At 39.6% G+C, this 20,656-nt stretch overlaps 1 protein-coding gene across 5 annotated transcripts in view; it reads right to left on the bottom strand.

Annotated features, from left to right (window-relative positions):
- Positions 1–385: 385 nt before the first annotated feature.
- The window catches only part of AFG1L (AFG1 like ATPase), a 54,537-nt gene continuing 34,266 nt past the window's right edge, over positions 386–20,656 (bottom strand). For 3 of the 5 annotated variants that reach the window (XM_077926128.1, XM_028723104.2, XM_077926126.1), the window contains 6 exons: positions 20,486–20,568; positions 17,129–17,199; positions 16,772–16,872; positions 7,693–7,833; positions 4,699–4,812; positions 386–2,435 (listed from right to left, as the gene is read on the bottom strand). In XM_077926128.1, coding sequence (XP_077782254.1) covers positions 2,289–2,435; positions 4,699–4,812; positions 7,693–7,833; positions 16,772–16,872; positions 17,129–17,199; positions 20,486–20,568 — 657 coding nt within the window. In that variant the 3' untranslated portion in view covers positions 386–2,288. The remainder of the gene's footprint in view (positions 2,436–4,698; positions 4,813–7,692; positions 7,834–16,771; positions 16,873–17,128; positions 17,200–20,485; positions 20,569–20,656) is intronic. The other 2 variants (XM_028723105.2, XM_077926127.1) reach the window with 2 other exon arrangements.

The following is a 20,656-nucleotide window of genomic DNA, read 5'->3' on the forward strand; positions in this document are numbered from 1 at the left end:
TTTATGGGCTCATTCTTTACTTGGGGTTGATTCTTTTGGGTGGTTTGCATATGCACACATATCCATAATACGACAGCATAGTTGTCGCCTTCTGTGGCAAAATCATAGCTAACATTTCAGTCCTGTGCATTTGTATTCAGTTGACTGCAAGCAAATTCAGTGGGGCTTACTTCTTAGGGCTGTATCCAATGTCGCTATTCCACGAGTTCAGCAGACTTCCACCTGCACAGTGGAACTCTTCTCCACCTTACAGCACATCCTCAAAATCTGCTCCAGAGGGTTCACGGAATAGAGGTTAATGGGGAGAAGAGGAGGAGGAGGAGTATATTAAATTGCCACACCCTTTCCCTTGAAATATTATGATATTGCAACTAGATGCTGGTAGTAGGCTTTAAATATAATTGACATTTTTATTTACACTTTGTGTACCACAAGGCTTATACACATAAAATGGATCTTACAATTACGGCAATAATCTTCCACATTCAACTATTTCTTACACGTTGTCCTTTGGCATCTTGGAAGGGCTTTTGCAGGTATTTGTAGTATACAATTTTCAAGAAGTAAAATAAATATTCCAGTTTGGTTTGGTTGCCTACAGACATTGATGAAGTTGCTAACCATTACTCATTACTGTCCCTGTGTCTCACTTGGCTCTCTACAGGAAACCTTCCAAGAGGTGAAGAAACAAGGTTATTCCCCATTGCCTAAGAGGCAGCCTTATGAAGTTTAGTAAAAGTACTGTAACTTAGCTCAGCTGCCTTTAGGATCAGGACCAACACAATGTGTGTTTGTGTTTTATATGTGTGTCCATATAAAACCTTGTCAATCTTGGTCAATATGGTTGGAGTTATATTGTGACCTTTGCCTCTGGAAGATGACAAAGACCTCATCATACGTCTTTCTGTTCCTGTGGCTGTGAGGATAGAAAACAGGTCTATGAGGTGGGAAGGATGGTTTCTAGTTCAGTCCCCCCCCCCCACCGCTTTTTGTGGCAGATGTCATTCTTGCTAGCAGAGCACCCACAATATAATCTATTATGGAAGGAATGTTGGTTTCTCTTTCTATGCATAAGTTTTGGTGCTCCTGCTTACTGTACCATGGTGGTCTGCACTGGGAAGTGTGCCTTTGAGGATGCCAGACTGTGCATTGTTTGTGGTGTACATTGGGTATCCAAGAGTTATGCTACCAACACCATTCATTGACTGGTACCTTCCCTATATGAACAATGTGGGCGGTCTTATTAGTAAAGCAATATCATGACTGATGGGTGGTTAAACTGCTAAGAGATGTTTCTGTGTTTGCATTGCTTTCTCTTATGCTGTTCAGTGAAAGAGCATGATCCACCAATGTTACATATGGCAATGGTGGCTATCTGCTGTATGTAGAAGGATCACTGCATTGTGGTGGTGGGTGAGTGTGTGTAGATTTGCACTTACTGTCTTGTACATAGCTGCTTGAAAAAATTCTCAGCATCAGGAGGGAAGGAGGACAACTTAGTCAAATTCCATTATAAAGTCCATTTTCACTACCAGTACAAAGTTCACCTCAAATCTTGTAGGATTGTCCTATCTGGTCTGCCTATACAGTGAGTTCACTTTTGCTTTGATACTTATCCACTTAATGGCATTTTTTTACTCTTGGTTCTATAATTCCACTTTTATTTTCTCTTTGCACCCTCCCTATCAGAAGAATTTGAGACAGGGGGTCACACATATAGGCAATGGAATAACAATAAATAGGTCTACCGTGGTAGTAGGCAAGCAGAAATAAGAAATGTATTTAGAATGGCAGAGCTACCAAGATGCAATTATGTGATTTTGTACTTAGTAAAATGAGAAACAGATTTTTTTCAGTTGCTGCCCAGAATCATTAAAAAAATAATAATTCAAGGGTACTGAAGGTGCAGTTATCTGTAACCGAAATACTAGAGGTAGGCGGGTGCAATAATATGTACTTAATTTGCCTGGTTTGAGCCTACCATTTGTTCAAGGTGTAGTTTTTCAAGTATGATATACAAATGCAGGCCATAAACTGTATGTGCCACTCCTTTCCACATAATTTGTAGATTTGGATTCTTGGTCAGGAAAAATTTCATGTTAGGCTGGACTTCCACACACAGGCATAAAACTGTTCCCACCAGCATTCCAGCATGCAAGCTGTCCTTGTTAACAAATAAAAAGGCAAATGTTTAGGAAGTAAAGTGCAAAATTGGGCAGTGTGCCTGTTAAAAATAATTTTGCATTGAGTTAGCACTCTTCTTCTTTACAACTACTATTTGTGTTTTGCTAGTCTTTCCGCAACTGCGGTTGCTTGCTCCTGTCCCCCTCCTTCCAGTACTGCTCAGTCTGCATTTCAGTCAGTCGTGAGATGGTACGCTGAAGGGCAAAAATCTCCTCCTCTCCCGTGAACATTGAAAGTCCTTGAGCTGAATCCTAGAGAGGGATGGAAGCAAAGAACAATTCTTTAAAATGCAGGAAGCATTAAAAAGAAACCAGAAAATGAAAGACTTCTCAAACTTGCAGTGTGGCCTGAGTCCACATAGTCCGTCCGCTCACCTCACCCCCCCAGGTTTGTGTGCAATTCATAACTATCAAGCTCCCTTTCTTCTGCAATCATGCTTTTGTGGAACAAAACTATTCTTAAATATTGAAAAAAGAATACAGGGAGCAGCACCTTGCAGTTGCTGCTTTTGGCTGTGCTTCTGTGCAATATCTTTTTGGTGGTATTGCAGGTCTCTGGGTTACATGTTTGTGAAGCACAGGCACAATTCAGCTAGCTAACTCTAAAACACACACTTTATTACATGCACATAAACATTTTCCAGTTAGACAGAAGTTTGAGAGGCTTTAAAAATATTTATTCCAAGAGTAGGGACTGGGACTGTTTTCTGTGGTTGATAATAGTAAAACACACACACACTGCTTACATTGAATGGCACACATCCTTTTGTCTACACAGATAAAGGCTATTTGGATGACTCCATGTGTCAGTCTTTGTGCAATAAAATGGTACTGCCCATTTAACTTTTTTTTTAACTGTCTGCAGTGGCAGGTTTGATGCCCTCATAGGGATAGGGAACCAATGGCCCTCCAGATGTTGGTGGACTCCATCTCCCTTCAGTCCCAGCCAGCATGGCCAGTGGTCGGACATGTTGTAAGTTGCAGTTCAATAACATCTGGTTCTCCACCCCAAATATAGAGGCTAATTGAAAAGCACACACTTGTTCTATGATAACAATTAACCCATATCTTCCTTTGCCAGTGGTAAAGCCACAACAAAATATTAGGCTTAAATATCACCATAACACAGCTGGCTCTGCAGGGGCCAATGTACCGTGAGGATGAATCTCTTTCCATTCCCACCTACCCCCATTTGTGCATCACATCACAGTTTTGTACAACATTTTTATATGATAGAGATCTTTCAGAGACACTTGTGTTTATCATATATTCAGTAATGTGTTGTTGTTTTTTATCCTTATCAGTTAGGAGTTAACAGACTGGGTTCACAAAACATTCCTCTCACTTTCTTTGAATTTCCTCTCACAGCAGGACTAAAATGAAAGCAAGTTTTCTCAAGTATATAACATGCTAGGACAAGGCTTTTAAAATGTGTGTTGGCTCATATTCTGAAAACATTATGCTTTCCCCCACCAAGGTGAATGGCACTAAGATAGAAAACTGTGTGAGTCTACTGTGCATTAACAGCATACACTGAAAGATCAGCAACAAGAGGACTAAGCTGCAACCCTTAAATTACTTTTCAGAACCACCATATTTCTTTATAAGATATAAAAGGGAGACATTATTAGAAAAGAGTACTTATTAGGAAACCTATTTTTACTGGATAAACACTGGAAACTATTTGCCATAGATAAAATTACTTGAGGCTTCTAACTTCTGATTTAACTTTCTGTCAGGTATTAGTATTCATAAACTATATAATGTAAGAATAGAAATATAATCTATAATGCAGAAATGCAAGCAACAGATTCTTGTATTCTGGGTTGTATTCAACCAACAATTACTCAGAGTAATTGCTTAATGACCATGACTAACGTGCTCTGGTCCATGGGGTCACGAAGAGTCGGACACGACTAAACAACAACAACTTAGGCTCATTAATTCCAATGGGTCTACTCTGAGTAAAAGTTAGTTAATTACAAATCCTGTGCAAATCAGTTTTGGGAAGCAGCATTTATCAGCTCACTCCTTTGTAAACCTGGAGTGAAAGAGACACTTATAACACACCTATTAGACAATAAACAGATTCCCAACATGGTGGCTCAAGTAAAATAAGGCGCCTTGAGTTCCAGTCCAGGAAAAAGGTGGGATGATGATGATGATGATGATGATACAAGTGCAATGTACAAAGCTAAATGTAGTTGCACTAAATCTGAAGAACATGTATTAAAGCAGCAGCATGACCCAATATTTCTAATAATATATTAACACAAGCTGAGTAAAAGATTAGAAGTATCTCTAGAATTACGCTAAAATGGATTGGTTCAAACCATTTATGAATAGCATTGCTTTAAGTTGGAATAGGAGAAAAGGTGCAACGCTGATCCTGCCAGAAAGCTACAGAATGACCGGTTAAATGCTTTTGCTGCTCACTGCCCCCCTAGCACCACCACTCAGACCAAAACCAATTATGCTCTCCTGCAACAAAGGCTCTAATGGTCATAGTGCTTACCTGGCTCAACCCCAAATCGTCCATCATTACCCTACTTTCGTCCAATCCACCATCATGGGATTCTGGAATAAATATGTTTTGGAGTGGTGCTGAGGCAGAGCAAACAATACGCACCTGGAAGAGAGTGAAAAAGCTGTAGGTGCTATCACATATGGCTCCTATTTCTCCATTTGAATTTTGTAAAATCCACCATGTTTTCATTTTGTATGGTGTAAGTAGCAATTTTGATATAGACAACAACTGAAATGATTTCTGATTTTGCCAAGCATAAGTAGCTCTCCACAAGAATGCAGAATGCAAGTGGCTTGTACTGTACCATCATTCCTTCTTCACTTCACAAACACTAACCATAAACCCATTTATAAAAAATGAGCCATTCTAACACAATCACCACTAACTTTAGTTCTTTTACATAGTCATTGGGTATAGCATCTTACCATCAAAACCTATATGTAGTAAATATCCTCAAAATCAAAATGTAAGCCATTGTTTTCTTCTACTATTCGTTAGAATGTAAGCCAGCATTAGGGCAGTTATTTCTACTGGTTTTGTACAGCATTTAGCTTACAGTCACACACACTCTCTCTCTCTCTCTCACACACACACAAAAAAACACAATTTAAAATACTTATGCTCATTGAACATTATCATGCAATAAGCTACTTTCCTTTTGTAGTAAAACAATATAGAAACTCTGTGCCACAATGGAAGGCAGGGCAGAAATGAACTGAAATAAGGCCACTAATTGGTTATGCTTTGTTAGATGAATTAAATTCAGTTGTGACAAATTTAATTGGTGATTTATTGTCATTATATTTTTTGAAACAACGTTAATGCTTATAGATGCATCACCAGAAAATATGAAAAGCCAAGTGTAACTCATGGAATTTTGAAATGTTAAATACAAAATAATACATCTTTTGGCATGGCATGAAACCTGTGTTAGAAAGAATAAATTTTGCTACTACCGTTTGCTTTTGGGTGGAAATACTATAGTTAGCCACCACAACATTACAGTTTTGTATTTCTCTTTTTTCCTCTTTCTAGACAATTGTCACTTCTCTACCAGGGAATTTTTGTCAGCTTCAAAAGGACCATTTTCTGAGTCAAGAGAACAATACAGAACCACGCACACATACTTCAAGGAAGACCAAAACACAGTTTCAAAGTGAACCAGGAATTTCCTTCTACACTGCCTGGAGTAATTCTGAAGTCATTTTGGCGTCTTTGATGTGTGCAATTCTAAATTTCGCCATAGCACTCCTCAATCACAGCTGTGACTTTACTCACTGACTAAAAACAGTGAAAGGTGGGAGGAGGCTCCTTTGCCACCAAACAATTCCTGGAATGGTACCTGCGCATTTTGCTTCATGATGTTTGTTCTACAAGTGCTAGAGCAGACTCCCCCAACCTGGTGCCCTCTAGATGGTCTGCTGCCTGGGGCCAATAGGGGTTATGGTCTAAAATACATTTAATGTGAGTTGCTAGTTGTCAGCCTTTAAGTTTTAGCACCCTTTTAAAAAAGAGGATAAAGTTAATAAAGTTGAGAACCTCTAGTACACAGCCTGCCATTTCACAAGCTGCAGGTGCCAATGTATATTTTAAACTGTTGGTATCTATGATAGGGCAATTGTCCAGTGAAGAAAGAACAAGCACTCTCCCAGCTTTAAATATAGCCAGTATCTAACAGGGCTTGTGACACTTTTAGAATAATACTTACAACTGCAATGGGCAAGGTGAGATAACATACTTGTGTGTGTGTCTCACCATAATGTCCAGTGAGAAAATATTGTTGCTTGACTGTGAGGAAAATGCAGGAGTTTTGAGAAAAGACATCTGGATCCACCAGAAAAAGTGAGCTGCATCTAAGTCATTTACTAAACAAAGATAAGATTGTCTGGATAAGTCCCAACTATCTTGCTGAACTAAAGGTGGGTTTTTTATGTGAATTTCTTTGCCAGGACATTCTTGAAAAAGGTTTTTAATCTCAATCGATATTTCCTGATTGCATAAATATTTAAGTGCGTGGCTATAATCACACATAGGGTGAAGCTTAATGTCTTCCATTACTTTTTAAAACATCAGCTTAAATATAAAGAGCCTTTTTTAGTTGTTTTAATACTGCTGATTTTGCTCCCATGATTGAAACCTTTGTAAATCCAAGCTAAGTGCTGCATTTATCATTACTATTTCATTAGAGGTCCCACAACTCAGACTAAAACCAAGAGTGGCTGTTTCTTCTAAAATTATTATCACTTTGGGGCAAACCCATTAACACTTTACTCGTCTGTTCACTTATAACGAATCATGTCTGGGACTCTAGGTGAAATAAGATGAAAACAAAGCACATCTGTACCCTGGAATTATAGCAGCAAACAAAACTTTGTGGATAATTTCAACTTAACTATTGTTTGGCTTGCAAAACATGATGTGACTTTTTACCAATCATGAAAAAAGAATCATGATCATTTCTCTTGGAAAGATATTATTTGACTCAGGAGAGTTGGTGGGGGCATGGGGCAGAATATACCAATTTTCTAATATCTAAAGCTATCTTAAACTCCACCTTGGAGTTGCAGATTTTAAGGGATAGGATTTGGTGAGCAGCAATGTTTTATCTATGTGTCCTGGTTTGGAGAAAACAAGAGAGAATGTTTCATTCTTCTTTTATAGCGCTGGAACTCAGGCTCACCTAATGAAATTGATTGGCATTGCCATTTGATTCCAGGAAATTAAAAACACACCAAATTAAAATCACACCAAATTTAATTCCCACCTGTTGAGGACCTATGACCTAAACTGTATCTGGGTTAAATTGTCCTGTAACTCGTTCACCCCTGTCATCTCATGTGGAACCAATTTCCCAAAGCAGCAGGCAAATATGAGAGAAAATAGGAAGATTTAACTTGCATTACCCATTAATCTTATACTGATAATTTCCAGAGCAATTCAAGATGCTTTCATCTTGTAAGAATTTACCAACTGACCGCTTACCTTCTTGTCATAAAAAGTATCAACAAGAGTAATGAAGCGGCGAGCTTGGGTCCTTTTTGCCATTGTAAACTCAGGTATGTGACGAACAAAGACTAGGTCAAAATGCATAGCTACTTCCAAGTAATCACTGGCTCCAAGTGGCTGAAACAGAAAATGGGAACTGTAACCCATTGAAAAGCCAACAGACCAACACAATATATATTTTGAAATGCTACCATCATATCTCAAGCAAACCAGTGTGATCCCTCCTATTTTGTTTTCTTTTTGCATTAGATGAGAAGGTTGACTGTGATAGTAACAGATTGATTCCTAAAGTTGGTGGCTAAGCTTAGTTTTATGATCTCTAAATTAAATCAGAAAGTAATTTGCTTGGGTATTGCCAAAATTATAGTGCAAATAAGAAGAACGTGCTGGATCAGGCCAATGGCCCATCTAGATCAGTATCCTGTTCTCGCAGTGGCTGACCAGAGATTCCTGTGGAAAGCGGGATCTAAGTACAACAGCACTCTGTGAACGTATCCTTGTAAATTTTGTACTAATTAACTACAGCAGGTGCCGCCCCACCACCCACCCACATCATATGTTAAAGCTAAGGATAAAGTTAAAAGAAAATGGAGTCATTTCCTCAGGGTAAAACCAAATAGGTTGCAGACTGTATTAATCATTTAATAAGTCTATTTTCAACTATGAAATTAATACCCACAGTGAAGGGGTTAGGATTGGAAATGTGTTGCACAGCAAGGAAGATTTAGCATTTACTTCCCATGCTGTGGTCCAAGCAGATACAATTTCCCCCTTCCAGAGCCTCTGGGAGGAAGGCTACCATTGGTGCAACTGGCAGCTTCCCTCCTGTGGTAAATAACAGCATCAGAGAGAAGGGAGTTTTAGCAGGATTGTGACATGGTAGGAGGGTAAAACTCTCCCTCCTCATATGCCATAGTCCTGATCTTGATCCCCTCTTGCAGCTGCTGCACTGAAAGTACGTTTTTTAAAAGACACAAGCATGGACGTAGCTAGGATTTTTTTTGGGGGGGCAGAACCAACATGATTGGTCAGTTAAGTAATTCTATTGTTTTACTTGATCTGGGGGGGGGGGGCAGCAGTCCATGGACACAAATGCATTCACACATTTAACATCACATCTAGTTTGCCATCAAGTCTTCTTTAAGCATTCTAACTCAGACTCAAGCAAAAAGAATATAAGCACAATGCAATAAACCCAGATGTGTGAACAAGCCCTAAATAAATCACATACTCAAGCTCTAACTACAGCTGCAGAGAATTCATGCAGGAATGCACACGTTACAGAAATAGGCTATATGAATTAGTCTGAAAATTCCAACAGTAGTAGATATGTTCCTGACATCATCCAGTCTAATACCAGATTGGTTTAACTAAATTCCTATGAATTAAAATAGCAGCCACAACATAAAAGATAAAAGATGGTTCATGGATCATTTAGTACACCACATATTTGAGAATGAATTAAATGGCCCTGGATACCTAAGATTAAAAAAGCAAACCAAGTGCTTAGGTTTTATTTCTGGTTTCAGGAGATTAAAACAAAAAACACTCTTCCATGTTTGGAATGCAGGGAAACCCCTGAAACATAAAGAATGCCCTGCCAGGAGAGTCTTGATAGGCACTCACGTTATGGCCCTTTCAACGCTAGTTGGAAAACTTTTTATTTTCCTGTGATATGTAAAAATAATCTTTCAGTGCTTTGCAGTGCTGTTTTATAGGGCTGACTGCTGGTGGTATTATCTCTACTATTTCTAATGAACAATTTATTATTATTTATTTAAGACATTTATATACCACTTAATGATTCATATTTTAAGTGATTATAAGTTTGATGGTGGTGGTGGTTACTATGGTCATGGACTAGCAAACTGTATTGTTTGCTACCCTGAGAATGTCATTAGGCGATATAAAAATGTTGTAAAATAAATGAAATGAAAAAGCCAAGTCTTTACCCAACATTGTTTTGAAACAAAGTTCTGTTTCCATGTATTGTACACTGTTATTACGCAACTTGCCTTTCTACAGAGGAGCAGGAGCCCTGTGACAGAGTTTTCCTCCCTTTTGGGGGGGGGGGAGGGAACAAGTTGCGCCACTGAATTAGACCCTCCACACACAAAAACATGTGCCCTGCCATAAAAGCTTCTCAAAAGCATTACTCCAGCTTTGCCAGCTGCCCACCATACAGCTGCTGTTCCCTTGAAGGCATTGTGAGGGTGTTGGGCACATCTGCTGAGGAGATACAGAATTGGGCAATGAAAGCATGGTCCTGGCAATGGATCCTGAGTAGTCTCACAAGCAATGTGATTTCTTTAGGCTGGGACTCTTAACACGGAGAGAACCCCTACAAGCCAATGAATAAGCCAAGAGTTCCAAAGGAAGAAATAGGTAAAGGTAAAGGTACCCCTGCCCGTACGGGCCAGTCTTGCCAGACTCTAGGGTTGTGCGCCCATCTCACTCAAGAGGCCGGGGGCCAGCGCTGTCCGGAGACACTTCCGGGTCACGTGGCCAGTGTGACAAGCTGCATCTGGCGAGCCAGCGCAGCACACGGAACGCCGTTTACCTTCCCGCTAGTAAGCGGTCCCTATTTATCTACTTGCACCCGGGGGTGCTTTCGAACTGCTAGGTTGGCAGGCGCTGGGACCGAGCGACGGGAGCGCACCCCGCCGCGGGGATTCGAACCGCCAACCTTTCGATCGGCAAGTCCTAGGCGCTGAGGCTTTAACCCACAGCGCCACCCGCGTCCCTAAAGGAAGAAATACAAGCCACTAAATATCACACAAACCCAGGTGCCTTGTTTAATGCCAGTATTCTTTAAACCTGGCAGGGGGAACACTGCCAGAAATTTGGTGAAGTCCAGTGAGATCCTATGAACAGGTGGAGCTGCTTTATAGCAAGTCAGATTGAGGGTCCAATTAGCTCAGTACCGTCTGCAAGACCTCAACCTCCCAGGCATGCTGGCAGAGCCCTTTTTAAGCAGGGGCGCCAAGAATTGAACATGGGGTCTCCTGCATGCAAATCTTGAGTTCTCTTACTAAGCCCGGTGGTCGGATGCAAAAGAGGACAGGGCTGCTACGCCTGTAATAGTTGTGTAGAAGTGGGAATTGCACCAGGTATAGATTAGCACACAATGTACGACATACCCTCTTCTACGTAATTATTAAAGCTGCAGGAGCCCTTCCTGCTTTTGCGTCTGGCCACTGACTCCGACTCCCTGCCATGCACAACTTCTGAGCCATTGTGCAGCGAACCCATTGAACATATCCTTATTAACTAGCTAATGACCTATATAAATCCAGTCTCTGGTTAGGGAAGATCCACCGATTAGTGGTAGAGCATCTCTTTTGCATGCAGAAGGTCCCAGTTTCAACACTGACATGTCCAGGGAAGGGCTGGGAAAGACCCCTGCCTGAAATCCTGGCGAGCTGCTGCCAATCAGTGAAGATAGTACTGAGCTAAATGGACCAATGGCCGGACCTCGTATAAGGCAGCTTCCTATGCACCTCCTGAAGTTTGTTCCTCTTTCAGTTACATTTATTGGGCAATGCTTTAATTTTGTGGAATGAGCAAGACAAGTTACTGAAATCTATCTGGAGTCCAAGGTCTTCCTTTGTACGATTGACTGATTAGCATGTAAATACTAAAAGTCTATGTTCGTATAATTTATTATGAAATGTCACCTTTCTGAAGAGCTTACTGCTTCTGTATCAGTCAACAGCAGCCTCGATACAATACCTAGTTTTAAAGAAATAATTATTCTGAAGCTACATAACTTGCCCTAGGAAGAACTGATTTGCTTAATTTGAATACTCAATGGCACTTCAGCTAGTGCCGTATTTGGGCATGTTATTCCACTTCAAGCTTCAAATAAGATTACCTGGTACAATTCCTCATTCTCACAATGACACCTTCAGCCACATCTAATTTTACTTATTTATTTATGAACATACCTATTGTAGTAAACAAATGTTCTGATTCTGTTTTAACCAGATGGGACCACCAAAACCCACTCTGCGGACAGTGGTGTTTTTCCTATTGCTAGCTCAATCTCAGCTGCACTCCCGACCCTTTCTGCAGGACTCTAAACAATTTTCAGATAGTTCTAGGACTTCATGGGAAACTCCTTTAAGTCTGTAGTGTGTCTACAGTTATCTTAATATCAACGTCTGTGATTAATGACTTGGCTTTCTACCTTGTTGCTGCCATGTAAAAGATGGATAATGAAGACCAACCACTGTGGATTTCTATTACTAATTCTTAATACTGGGAAGTAGGATTTCATTGATGTCACACTCACTCAAACCACATTCATGCCAATTCAAGCCCACCAAGCTGTTAATCTACTTTAGTCTGCTTGACTGAGCTGTCCACTTCACTCTTTTTCCATTTCACTACCAAGTTAACAAGTGTTCTGCTACCATTATCTCAAGTTATTTTAATAACTGTCTCTATATTGTAATGCTCTAACAAATCACTCCATTTTCCTTATTTTTCTATTAATTATTATTATCATTAAATTTATTACCCCCCTTCATCAGCAGGTCCCAGTATTAAAATTCAGTATTTAAAGCAGGTAAACCATATTGCAGTCACAGGAGTTAAGGGTGGGTCCCACACATCTCAGGTACCAAAAGCCAGGGTAAAGAGGTACCGTACATCTTCCCCATTCACCAAAAGCTGTATAGTGAAGGTGCCAGACGTACCTCTGTGATGAGGGAATGTCACAACTTCATAACAAAGGGGATGGCGTTGACCGTTTTTTTGCTTCTGAAGAAAAAAAAAGCAAAGCAACAGCCCTTTGCTCTGAGGTGAGGTTTTTATTTTTGTTACTAGAAATACAAAAAACCACATAAATAGGAAGCAGAAAAGGGGGGAGTTGAAGGGGGTGGGGACAACTCTTGTGCTCTCTCTCTCTCTCTAGGTTTCGGTGTGTGTGGTGTTGGCAGCTATTGAGTAGTGTCCAATAAAAGTAACTATCCCCTTGCCTTCATGGTTACCACACTTTTGGATTGATTAAAAAAATAATAATAAATATTTTGGTACGTCAAATGATGGGTGCATATAAATATAGGTGCCCATGTAGCTCTTAAACTAAAAAAGTGCAAGTTATCCTTAGGACTGACATTGACTGCCAAAAGATGCTGCTAAGAATTTTGAAGAGTGAGTGACCAGGCTTTTGCCCCTAGAGAGCGTCTCCATTATGTCTATACCACTATCAAGTTACTAATAGTGGATCACGAAGTTCACCGTTGCTGCAGAGAAAGAACCATCAGCACACAGCCTTAATCACATTAAAAAGTTAGTATTGCCATCAGAGGGCAGTATTTGCTATGCATAATCATGGCTGAAAGTTTTTCTTTCAAAGAAGCATTAAGAAATATAGATAACATGGAGATTAAAGATAAGATTTATGCTGCACCTACCTTTCTGGTCAGTATTAATTTACATTATACACAGATGCTAGATTCTGAAACAAGGTTAAATGGATGAAACAGGTGGATGGTGGGAAGAGACAAGTGAAACAACTTTCTGTGTGCTATACAGTCAGGGCCATCGATAAAAAGCAACTGTGTAATGAAAACAATTGTTCTACGTGATGCAGTGGACCTTCTTCCATTTGCTATGCAATGTCTAGAACTTAAGACCAACACAGAGGATGTGAAATAATATACATAAAAATCTGCACATGATACTTGCTTATTATTTGAGCTTGATACATTCTGGGTATGCTGTTGTTGTTATTCATTCAATTAATAATAATAATAATAATAATAATAATAATAATAATAATAATTTTTATTTATACCCCGCCCTCCCTGGCCAAGATGCTACCCTTCCTCCCATAGCAGGCCAATATGTTGACACACATATAAATTAGACTTACAAAGAACTCACAGCACTCTGTGAGCACTATGTAACATTAAGACAGAGGTCGCCAACCTGTTTGGGAGTGTGGCACACTTTTGAATATTGAAATAGCACTGTGGGCACCAGCCACGAAACAGCTGCCTTTGGGGCATGGCATGGGGAGAAAAAGATTGCCATGGGGTACGGCATAACACAGAAAGTACAGTTATTGTTGCTTCCCTGCTCCACCCCCTGCTCCAGACAACCTCAGTTGGTCAAGGGAAGTCAGACATGTCTGACTGGTCCTGTGGAGATCACGCAATATTGATTTCTCTTTCTTTCACACACTGATGCTGTTGCTGTCTAATAGGATGCATTCTTCAGTACCAGGGAAACCATACAAGGTGGCTAAATAATATTCACTTTCTCATGCACATGCAATACACTCACTGCACACATACAGACCTCAGACAAACATACATCTCTCTCACACACTCAATAAATCACACATACAACCTCACAGACCAAACATATTCACCCTCCCACTCTCACACATAGACCCCATGTGCACCACGCACAGAAGGAGGTGTTCTCTAGATTGACAACTAAGCAATGGTTTAGTGCAATGTGCATGAGCTGCAATAAAATCAAAGCTCAGATTTGCACACTCCTGACCCTGTTGTATGATTTACATTCCACAAATCCTGACAGTGACAAAGGAACCAGATTTTGTCATTTAGAAGAAACTCTGTGCTAAGTTTCTAACAAGCCAACTTCAAACCATGGATTATGAAGCTGGCTTGTTTAACTGTCTCTTAAAGCACAAAATCAGGTCTGTACATAAACCTACACCAGTATTATCTGAAACTGAAAGGAGACACTGTCAAGGTCCTTTCCTTCCTTATGTGGAGAGGAGAGGGGAGCGCCCAAGCCCAAGGCAATGTTCAGGCTCCTTCCAGATCATGCACATGGTGCTAAGTCATTATGTGCAAATCAGTCCGCTGAGATTTGTCACTGTTTAAAGCTCTGAGTGCCACAAGTATATGTAACTGCAAATATGAAACCTACAAGATTTATTCTATGTTGCAGTCTAATGCATATGGACTAATCCATGTGGGGGGGGTGTGTGTTGGGGCATGATTCAACCACTATGTCTAAATCAAGTGGGTGGTCATGCACAAAGGTAGGGCTGGCCTTGAATGACCTAGGAATGAAAGAAACACCATATTTCCATTTCAAAGTTAATTAGACTTTTATGAGTGTGTGTTCAGACTATAAATAACTACCAACTCATTTTCACAATCTGTATGTAGAGTTCATCTTCTTCAGTTTTAAATACTGCCATCTGAACATTTCTGGGGTTTGAATTGTTGTTAAAAATAATTTTGTAATGTTTAGAATTTAGCATATAATCCTAATTGCACTAACTAAGAAGCCAGCCCCACTGAATTTGGTTGTAATCATCTCTGAATGCAAATGCATAGGACTAAACTCTTAAATTTCCATTTTATTATTTTACCACAAAAGGCAACAATCATGTTTCATTGCCTACTTGTCTGACCAAGGAAAATGACCTTGCACCAACACATTTACTAGAAGAGCATTTGTTTTTTGTGCTGACCCAAAGTTACACTCTAAGTTAGCGTGAGTTAATGGCATTATTATTATTAGTCCTGAGGGGTCCTACAGGCCAATGGCCAAAGAATTAAACAGGAGTCCCTCCTTCTTACTTGGCTTTTTTTCTCAGCTGAAATCCCAAAAGATTATAACCTTTCATCATGGTAGAGTTGTTCCAACTCAGTGATAATTCTGGTAGCCCTTTTCCGCACTTTCCCCAATGATACAATATCGAGCAGCTAATGGTTTTTTCCACCTGCCTTGCCCCACCCTCCAGCCCTAGGAGCCTTTATAAGGGAGCTGTTTCCAGAGGAAGGACTGTGAGGGGGGAGAGACTCAGAAGGTGGCTGGTTTCACCAATGCAGCTCTACCTCATTTCCCCCCTGCTTCTGAGGTCAAGTGCAATCATGTTGGACTTCTCTGGCAATTGTCCATATGTTAAATTTGATAGCACTATGATCACTGTTCCCCATCAGTTCAACTGCACATTTCCTGCCTTCCATCTGGTCCTGGGCATCACTTGAAACTCCCCTCTCATCAATTCCATCACCAGCTGTCTTAGGGCAGAGTGAGTTAGGGTTTTCTAGATTTCTTTTATATGTGCTCTGGTCCATGGGGTCATGAAGAGTCGGACACGACTAAACGACTAAACAACAACCAAATTTTTTTTTTACGTTTGTGTTGTGACCAGAACATGAATCTACCCACAGTCAATGTGAGAGTAATTTAAGACACTCATTACAACAACACTTTATCCTTTTAGATGCCTAATTGTTTAGATGCATTGTCCATCTCAAGATCCCCCTGGGCATTCTGCTGAGGGGGTAATAATATATCCTGGGCATTCTGCTGAGGGGGTAATAATATATCCCCAATTCTATTACTTTGGGATATGCATTATCATCCCACTTCCCACTTTACCTATAAAGTCACAGTAGGTAAGACAACCATTGAACAGCTTTTGCCCTTGATCAAGGCAACAGGCTTCTTTAGTAAACTACCTGGCTGGCAGCTCTACATTCTCAGTACAGGTACAGATGGGTATTTTCTTAAAGAATATTCTCTAGGGTCTCACAGAAAGTCACCATGGAGTAGTAATTCAAAGGGCATCATGTGAATCCTTGGCTGAAAAGGTATTTAGATGGAAGTCTTATCTTTTGTCTCACTGGAAGTAAGTGAAAACAGCTAGGATAGATCAAATGTAATTCACCATTGCAGACATGTGATAGATGGACCTTTGGTCTGCTTCTGAAAGGAAGTTTTTATTCTTTGTGCTCCTTACCTAAGTGATCAGCATTTAACAACTGTCATCTAGATGTGAATTTCTTTTGGACACTAGTACCTTAGCAAGTTCCAGAATTTTATTCACACATTTAAATTGCTTATCATAGAGATCACTTTCAAGAGAAACTGATTGTGCTATGCTTTTTTTCACCCTTTCAGTTTTACTTTTCAACTCTAGAATTCAAGTTTTCTTGTTGTTGTTGTAGGTTCAAAGGATATCTCAAAGCTTGTTTGGAGCTGGGATAATATAATAAAAAAGGGGGGGGGAGCCTGAAAAGCCCAACTGATCTAGGCTTGACTGGGTACTCACTCTGTCACACAGCTCTTCAAATGTGAAGTCTGCAATGGTTCCACACGCTTTATTCACTCTCAGCTCTCTGCCTTGTACTTTTAAAATCCTTGGTCTAGTTACTATGGGAACATGAACAAAGACTCAATCTTGTCTGGATAATTACTACAAAACTCATCTCTTACAGATAGGAAATGCATAGCTTGATGAATAATAGCACATGATTCAACACATAAATTAGACAAAATGCTGATACAATGACTGCCACTTGAGTGTGGCATCAACCCATATACAGCAGTGGAACTTATTAATTGGTCAGTGGAGATTGGGCATTGTGTTCTAAATGTATTCTCTTTCAAGAGAAATTAACTTACGTACAATCATTTTGTTTTTGAGCCAGCTCATCAAACAACTTATCCATGACAGCCTCCACATCAGCTTCACTTGTGCTACAGTGAAAAGAATAATAGAATATGAAATTAATAACACTTGAAGCCAACATCAAACAGCTGCCTGAGCTTGCTTAGCTTTTTGCCCATAAAAAAGGAGAGAGAGTGAGAAAGACAGAACAGGATGTTATGTTGTAAATACAAACATTAGAGTTAGAATACACTTAAAAGCAGAGAACATTAACTCTCAGGTAGATGATTCTGCTTTATTTGCATACATAGGAAGACTTTTGTGTTTCAAGCTGTTTCCAGTAATGAGGCAATGCCGGGCCAGGCCATCAGATAGATAGATAGATACACACACACACACACACACACACATGCTGGGAGGAGAGCAGAGAGAAGAAACCCCGTGGTGCATCAGTAGCAGCAAAACTGGACGCCTTCATTTGCCCCACCTGCAATGAAACATCTCTCTCCCATGTTGGTCTCTACAGCCACAGCAGGCACCATAACTGCCCAATGCTTTGACTTACTCTCAATGGCGCACTGTTCCATTGTCTCTTGAGACAGACAGATGCCAACAATGCATACACACAGAGATAGGGTGAGAAAGATAAGCTTTTGTCTATACCTCGCACACAAAATGAGAGCAAGGAAGCAAAAGCTAGCAAGCATCTGAAGGGGAAGCCTTACAAACCTCTAAGAGGGTGCAGTGAAATTATATCTGAAGTAAATATTATTTTATCACAGGTTTAAATAGATACAAATAAAATGTAATGTGTTGATCTGACATTTTCTAGAATAAAGTTTGCATTCCTATGCCCTCTTACCTAGGAATAAGTCCCACTAAATTCAGTGGGCTTTACTTAAAAGTAAACATGTATAGGATCATACTGTATATAATTAGTTTTGACATATCTAAAATCCTCCAAATAATTTGAGATGCCCAAAGATTATGAAATTACAGGAAATTTTCAGCAATGATTGAAGCAGCCACTTACGCATAACCATCCAAAAAGTACAAAAGAGGAAGCAGATTTGCATAAAATTCGCATATAGTGGTAATTTATATGTTTATATACCATTTTAGAATTATAGGTTGATACTCTGTGTTGCATGAGCAGAAGTCTACTTGCGCAATGGCCCTTTCCTTTCCTTTCCTTCCCCTGACACCTTTCCCAAGTCTGCTCCAGAGTCTCTCAAAGGGATTCAGCTAGACATCACCCATTTACTATAATTTAAATAGAAATGCAATACATATTACTATAGTGGGAAATACTATGACCATGTGGCATATGTATTTGCTTGCTTTGCTGTCTAGGTGTTAACGATTGTTAGAGACTCCTGGTCTCTCTTCTTATGGTTCTTTATGTTTAAACTGGACTTAGTCTGGATACAGAATGCAAAAATGTTATAATAAACTTCTTTTGTGCAGTAAAAAGTGCTAGTAGTTTTAAGGACTGGGACTATGGAACCAAACACAGAAAAATTGCCCTAATATATATATATATTCCCCTAATATATATATATATATTCCCCACATTTCAATCCTTCAGACAGACCACAGCTGTTCCATTTCAACTTGTTGCAATCTTTGACTCAGCCCTTTGTGAATTCAGGCAAAAGTACAATGCCAGCAAATATGTATACAGTGGTACCTTGGGTTAAGAACTTAATTCTTAACCTGAAACTGTTCTTAACCTGAGGTACCACTTTAGCTAATGGGGCCTCCCGCTGCCACTGCGCCGCTGCCACTTGATTTATTTTCTCATCCTGAAGTAAAGTTCTTAACCCGAGGTACTATTTCTGGGTTAGCGGAGTCTGTAACCTGAAGTGTCTGTAACCCGAGGTACCACTGTACTAAGGATGGTGCCTCACCATTAGCAATCCATTAGTATCTCATCTTGCCCACTAGGAGAGAAGGCCCTGAAATATAAGTTAGACTCTGTGGGATTCTTCTGCCCTTGCTCCCATATATATACCTTTAGCTCAAAATGTAGCAATGCCAGAAGCAGAAATCCATCCCCATAACATTACCTAGCACCTCTCTTTATAGATCTGGAGTGGGAACTCTGTTTATGGGTGAAACAGGCAAATTTTGCCCAAGCCCTTTGATGCTCAGTCCAGATTTGCAGGAGGAAAAACCACGTTTCTATAGAAGTACCAATCAACATTCAATGCAGTCCAAGCTTAACACAATATCAACATACATGAATTCTACCACAATATGAGAAAATAAATTGTTTCTCCCTTAAAAGATAAAATTTTAGTATTTCAAAATCATTTGTTAGTATTGCCAGCACTAATTGTGGCCTTGAACCCACTATGTGAAGTGAAATTTCTTTTTTCCTACTCAGGATGGGAAGCAATGCTCAGTAACTTTTAATTAACAAGTCCCTAACGCCAATATTTTATTCCTTCCCCAGAAGCCTAAGAATAAGGTTAAAACCTAAAACTTCAGGTCATATCCAGTTGTCTGGCAATCCTGAGTATAAAACTCACCCAAAAATTATATACAAGGTGCTACCCCTGGATTATGAACTAAATGGTACACTCCCATTATAGTCCTAGACTGGGGCTAATCATTTTGCTAGCTGGAAAGCCCAGTCCTTATTTAAACTCCTCAAAAATAATATTAAAAAAACAATGCCATAATAAAGCTACAAGTAGATTTGTACTTGTATTGGCTTGATTAAAACCACTTTCTCTTCTTAAATGTTGGAACAACTTTGCATCACATATACTTGTATTCTCAAATTGCTCTGAGGGTAAACTATCATTAGGGAAACAGAAATCAAAGCTATACAGATAAATTGTACTTATAGCTGTATTATGGTATTATTTTTTATCATCTTCAAACAGAGAATAAATGCTGAAGGAAATCAACATCCGAGATACAAGCAGATCATCTGTCAAAATAAGACAAGTTTTTCAATCCACAAATGGTAACACCCAACAGTAAATGAGTCCTTGTCAGAGGATTTGTATAAATAATTAGTTTACTACAATAAAGGATGCTCTTTTATTTACCAGGGAATTGCACACTCTTTTACAAGAGGATATTCATTGCTTTATAACCATCTGTCACTTCAGTTCTGCAAACACCACACCTCCCCCCAAAATCTAATTAGTTTTGATTCAGTCACACATTTTAAACGATGTAACTGAAGATACTGAAAATGCCATCTGATGGCACTAGCACTGTGGCAAAACAGAAGATAGTTGGCATTTGTTTGGTTTTGTGGGGTGGGGTGGGTGTTTTTACTTGCCCCTGTGGCAAGACATGTTGGCTAGTGAAGGAAAGAAAAAGAAAAGAAAAATACCTTTAGCTTTAACAACTTACAGGTAATATAGCTTTCCTGCTGCTGGTAGCGCTTGTTTCCTATAGTCTATTCCGGAATCCAGCTGGATAGTGCTGCAGTATTTCTGAATACAGAAACAAAATAACAGAGTTGTTACTTTCCTTAAGCAGATGCTATGGAATTTTGCAAGGGAGTACAGCATATCTTAGCAG

The sequence above is a fragment of the Podarcis muralis genome, chromosome 3 (assembly GCF_964188315.1).
Source record: "Podarcis muralis chromosome 3, rPodMur119.hap1.1, whole genome shotgun sequence".
Lineage (NCBI taxonomy): Eukaryota > Metazoa > Chordata > Lepidosauria > Squamata > Lacertidae > Podarcis > Podarcis muralis.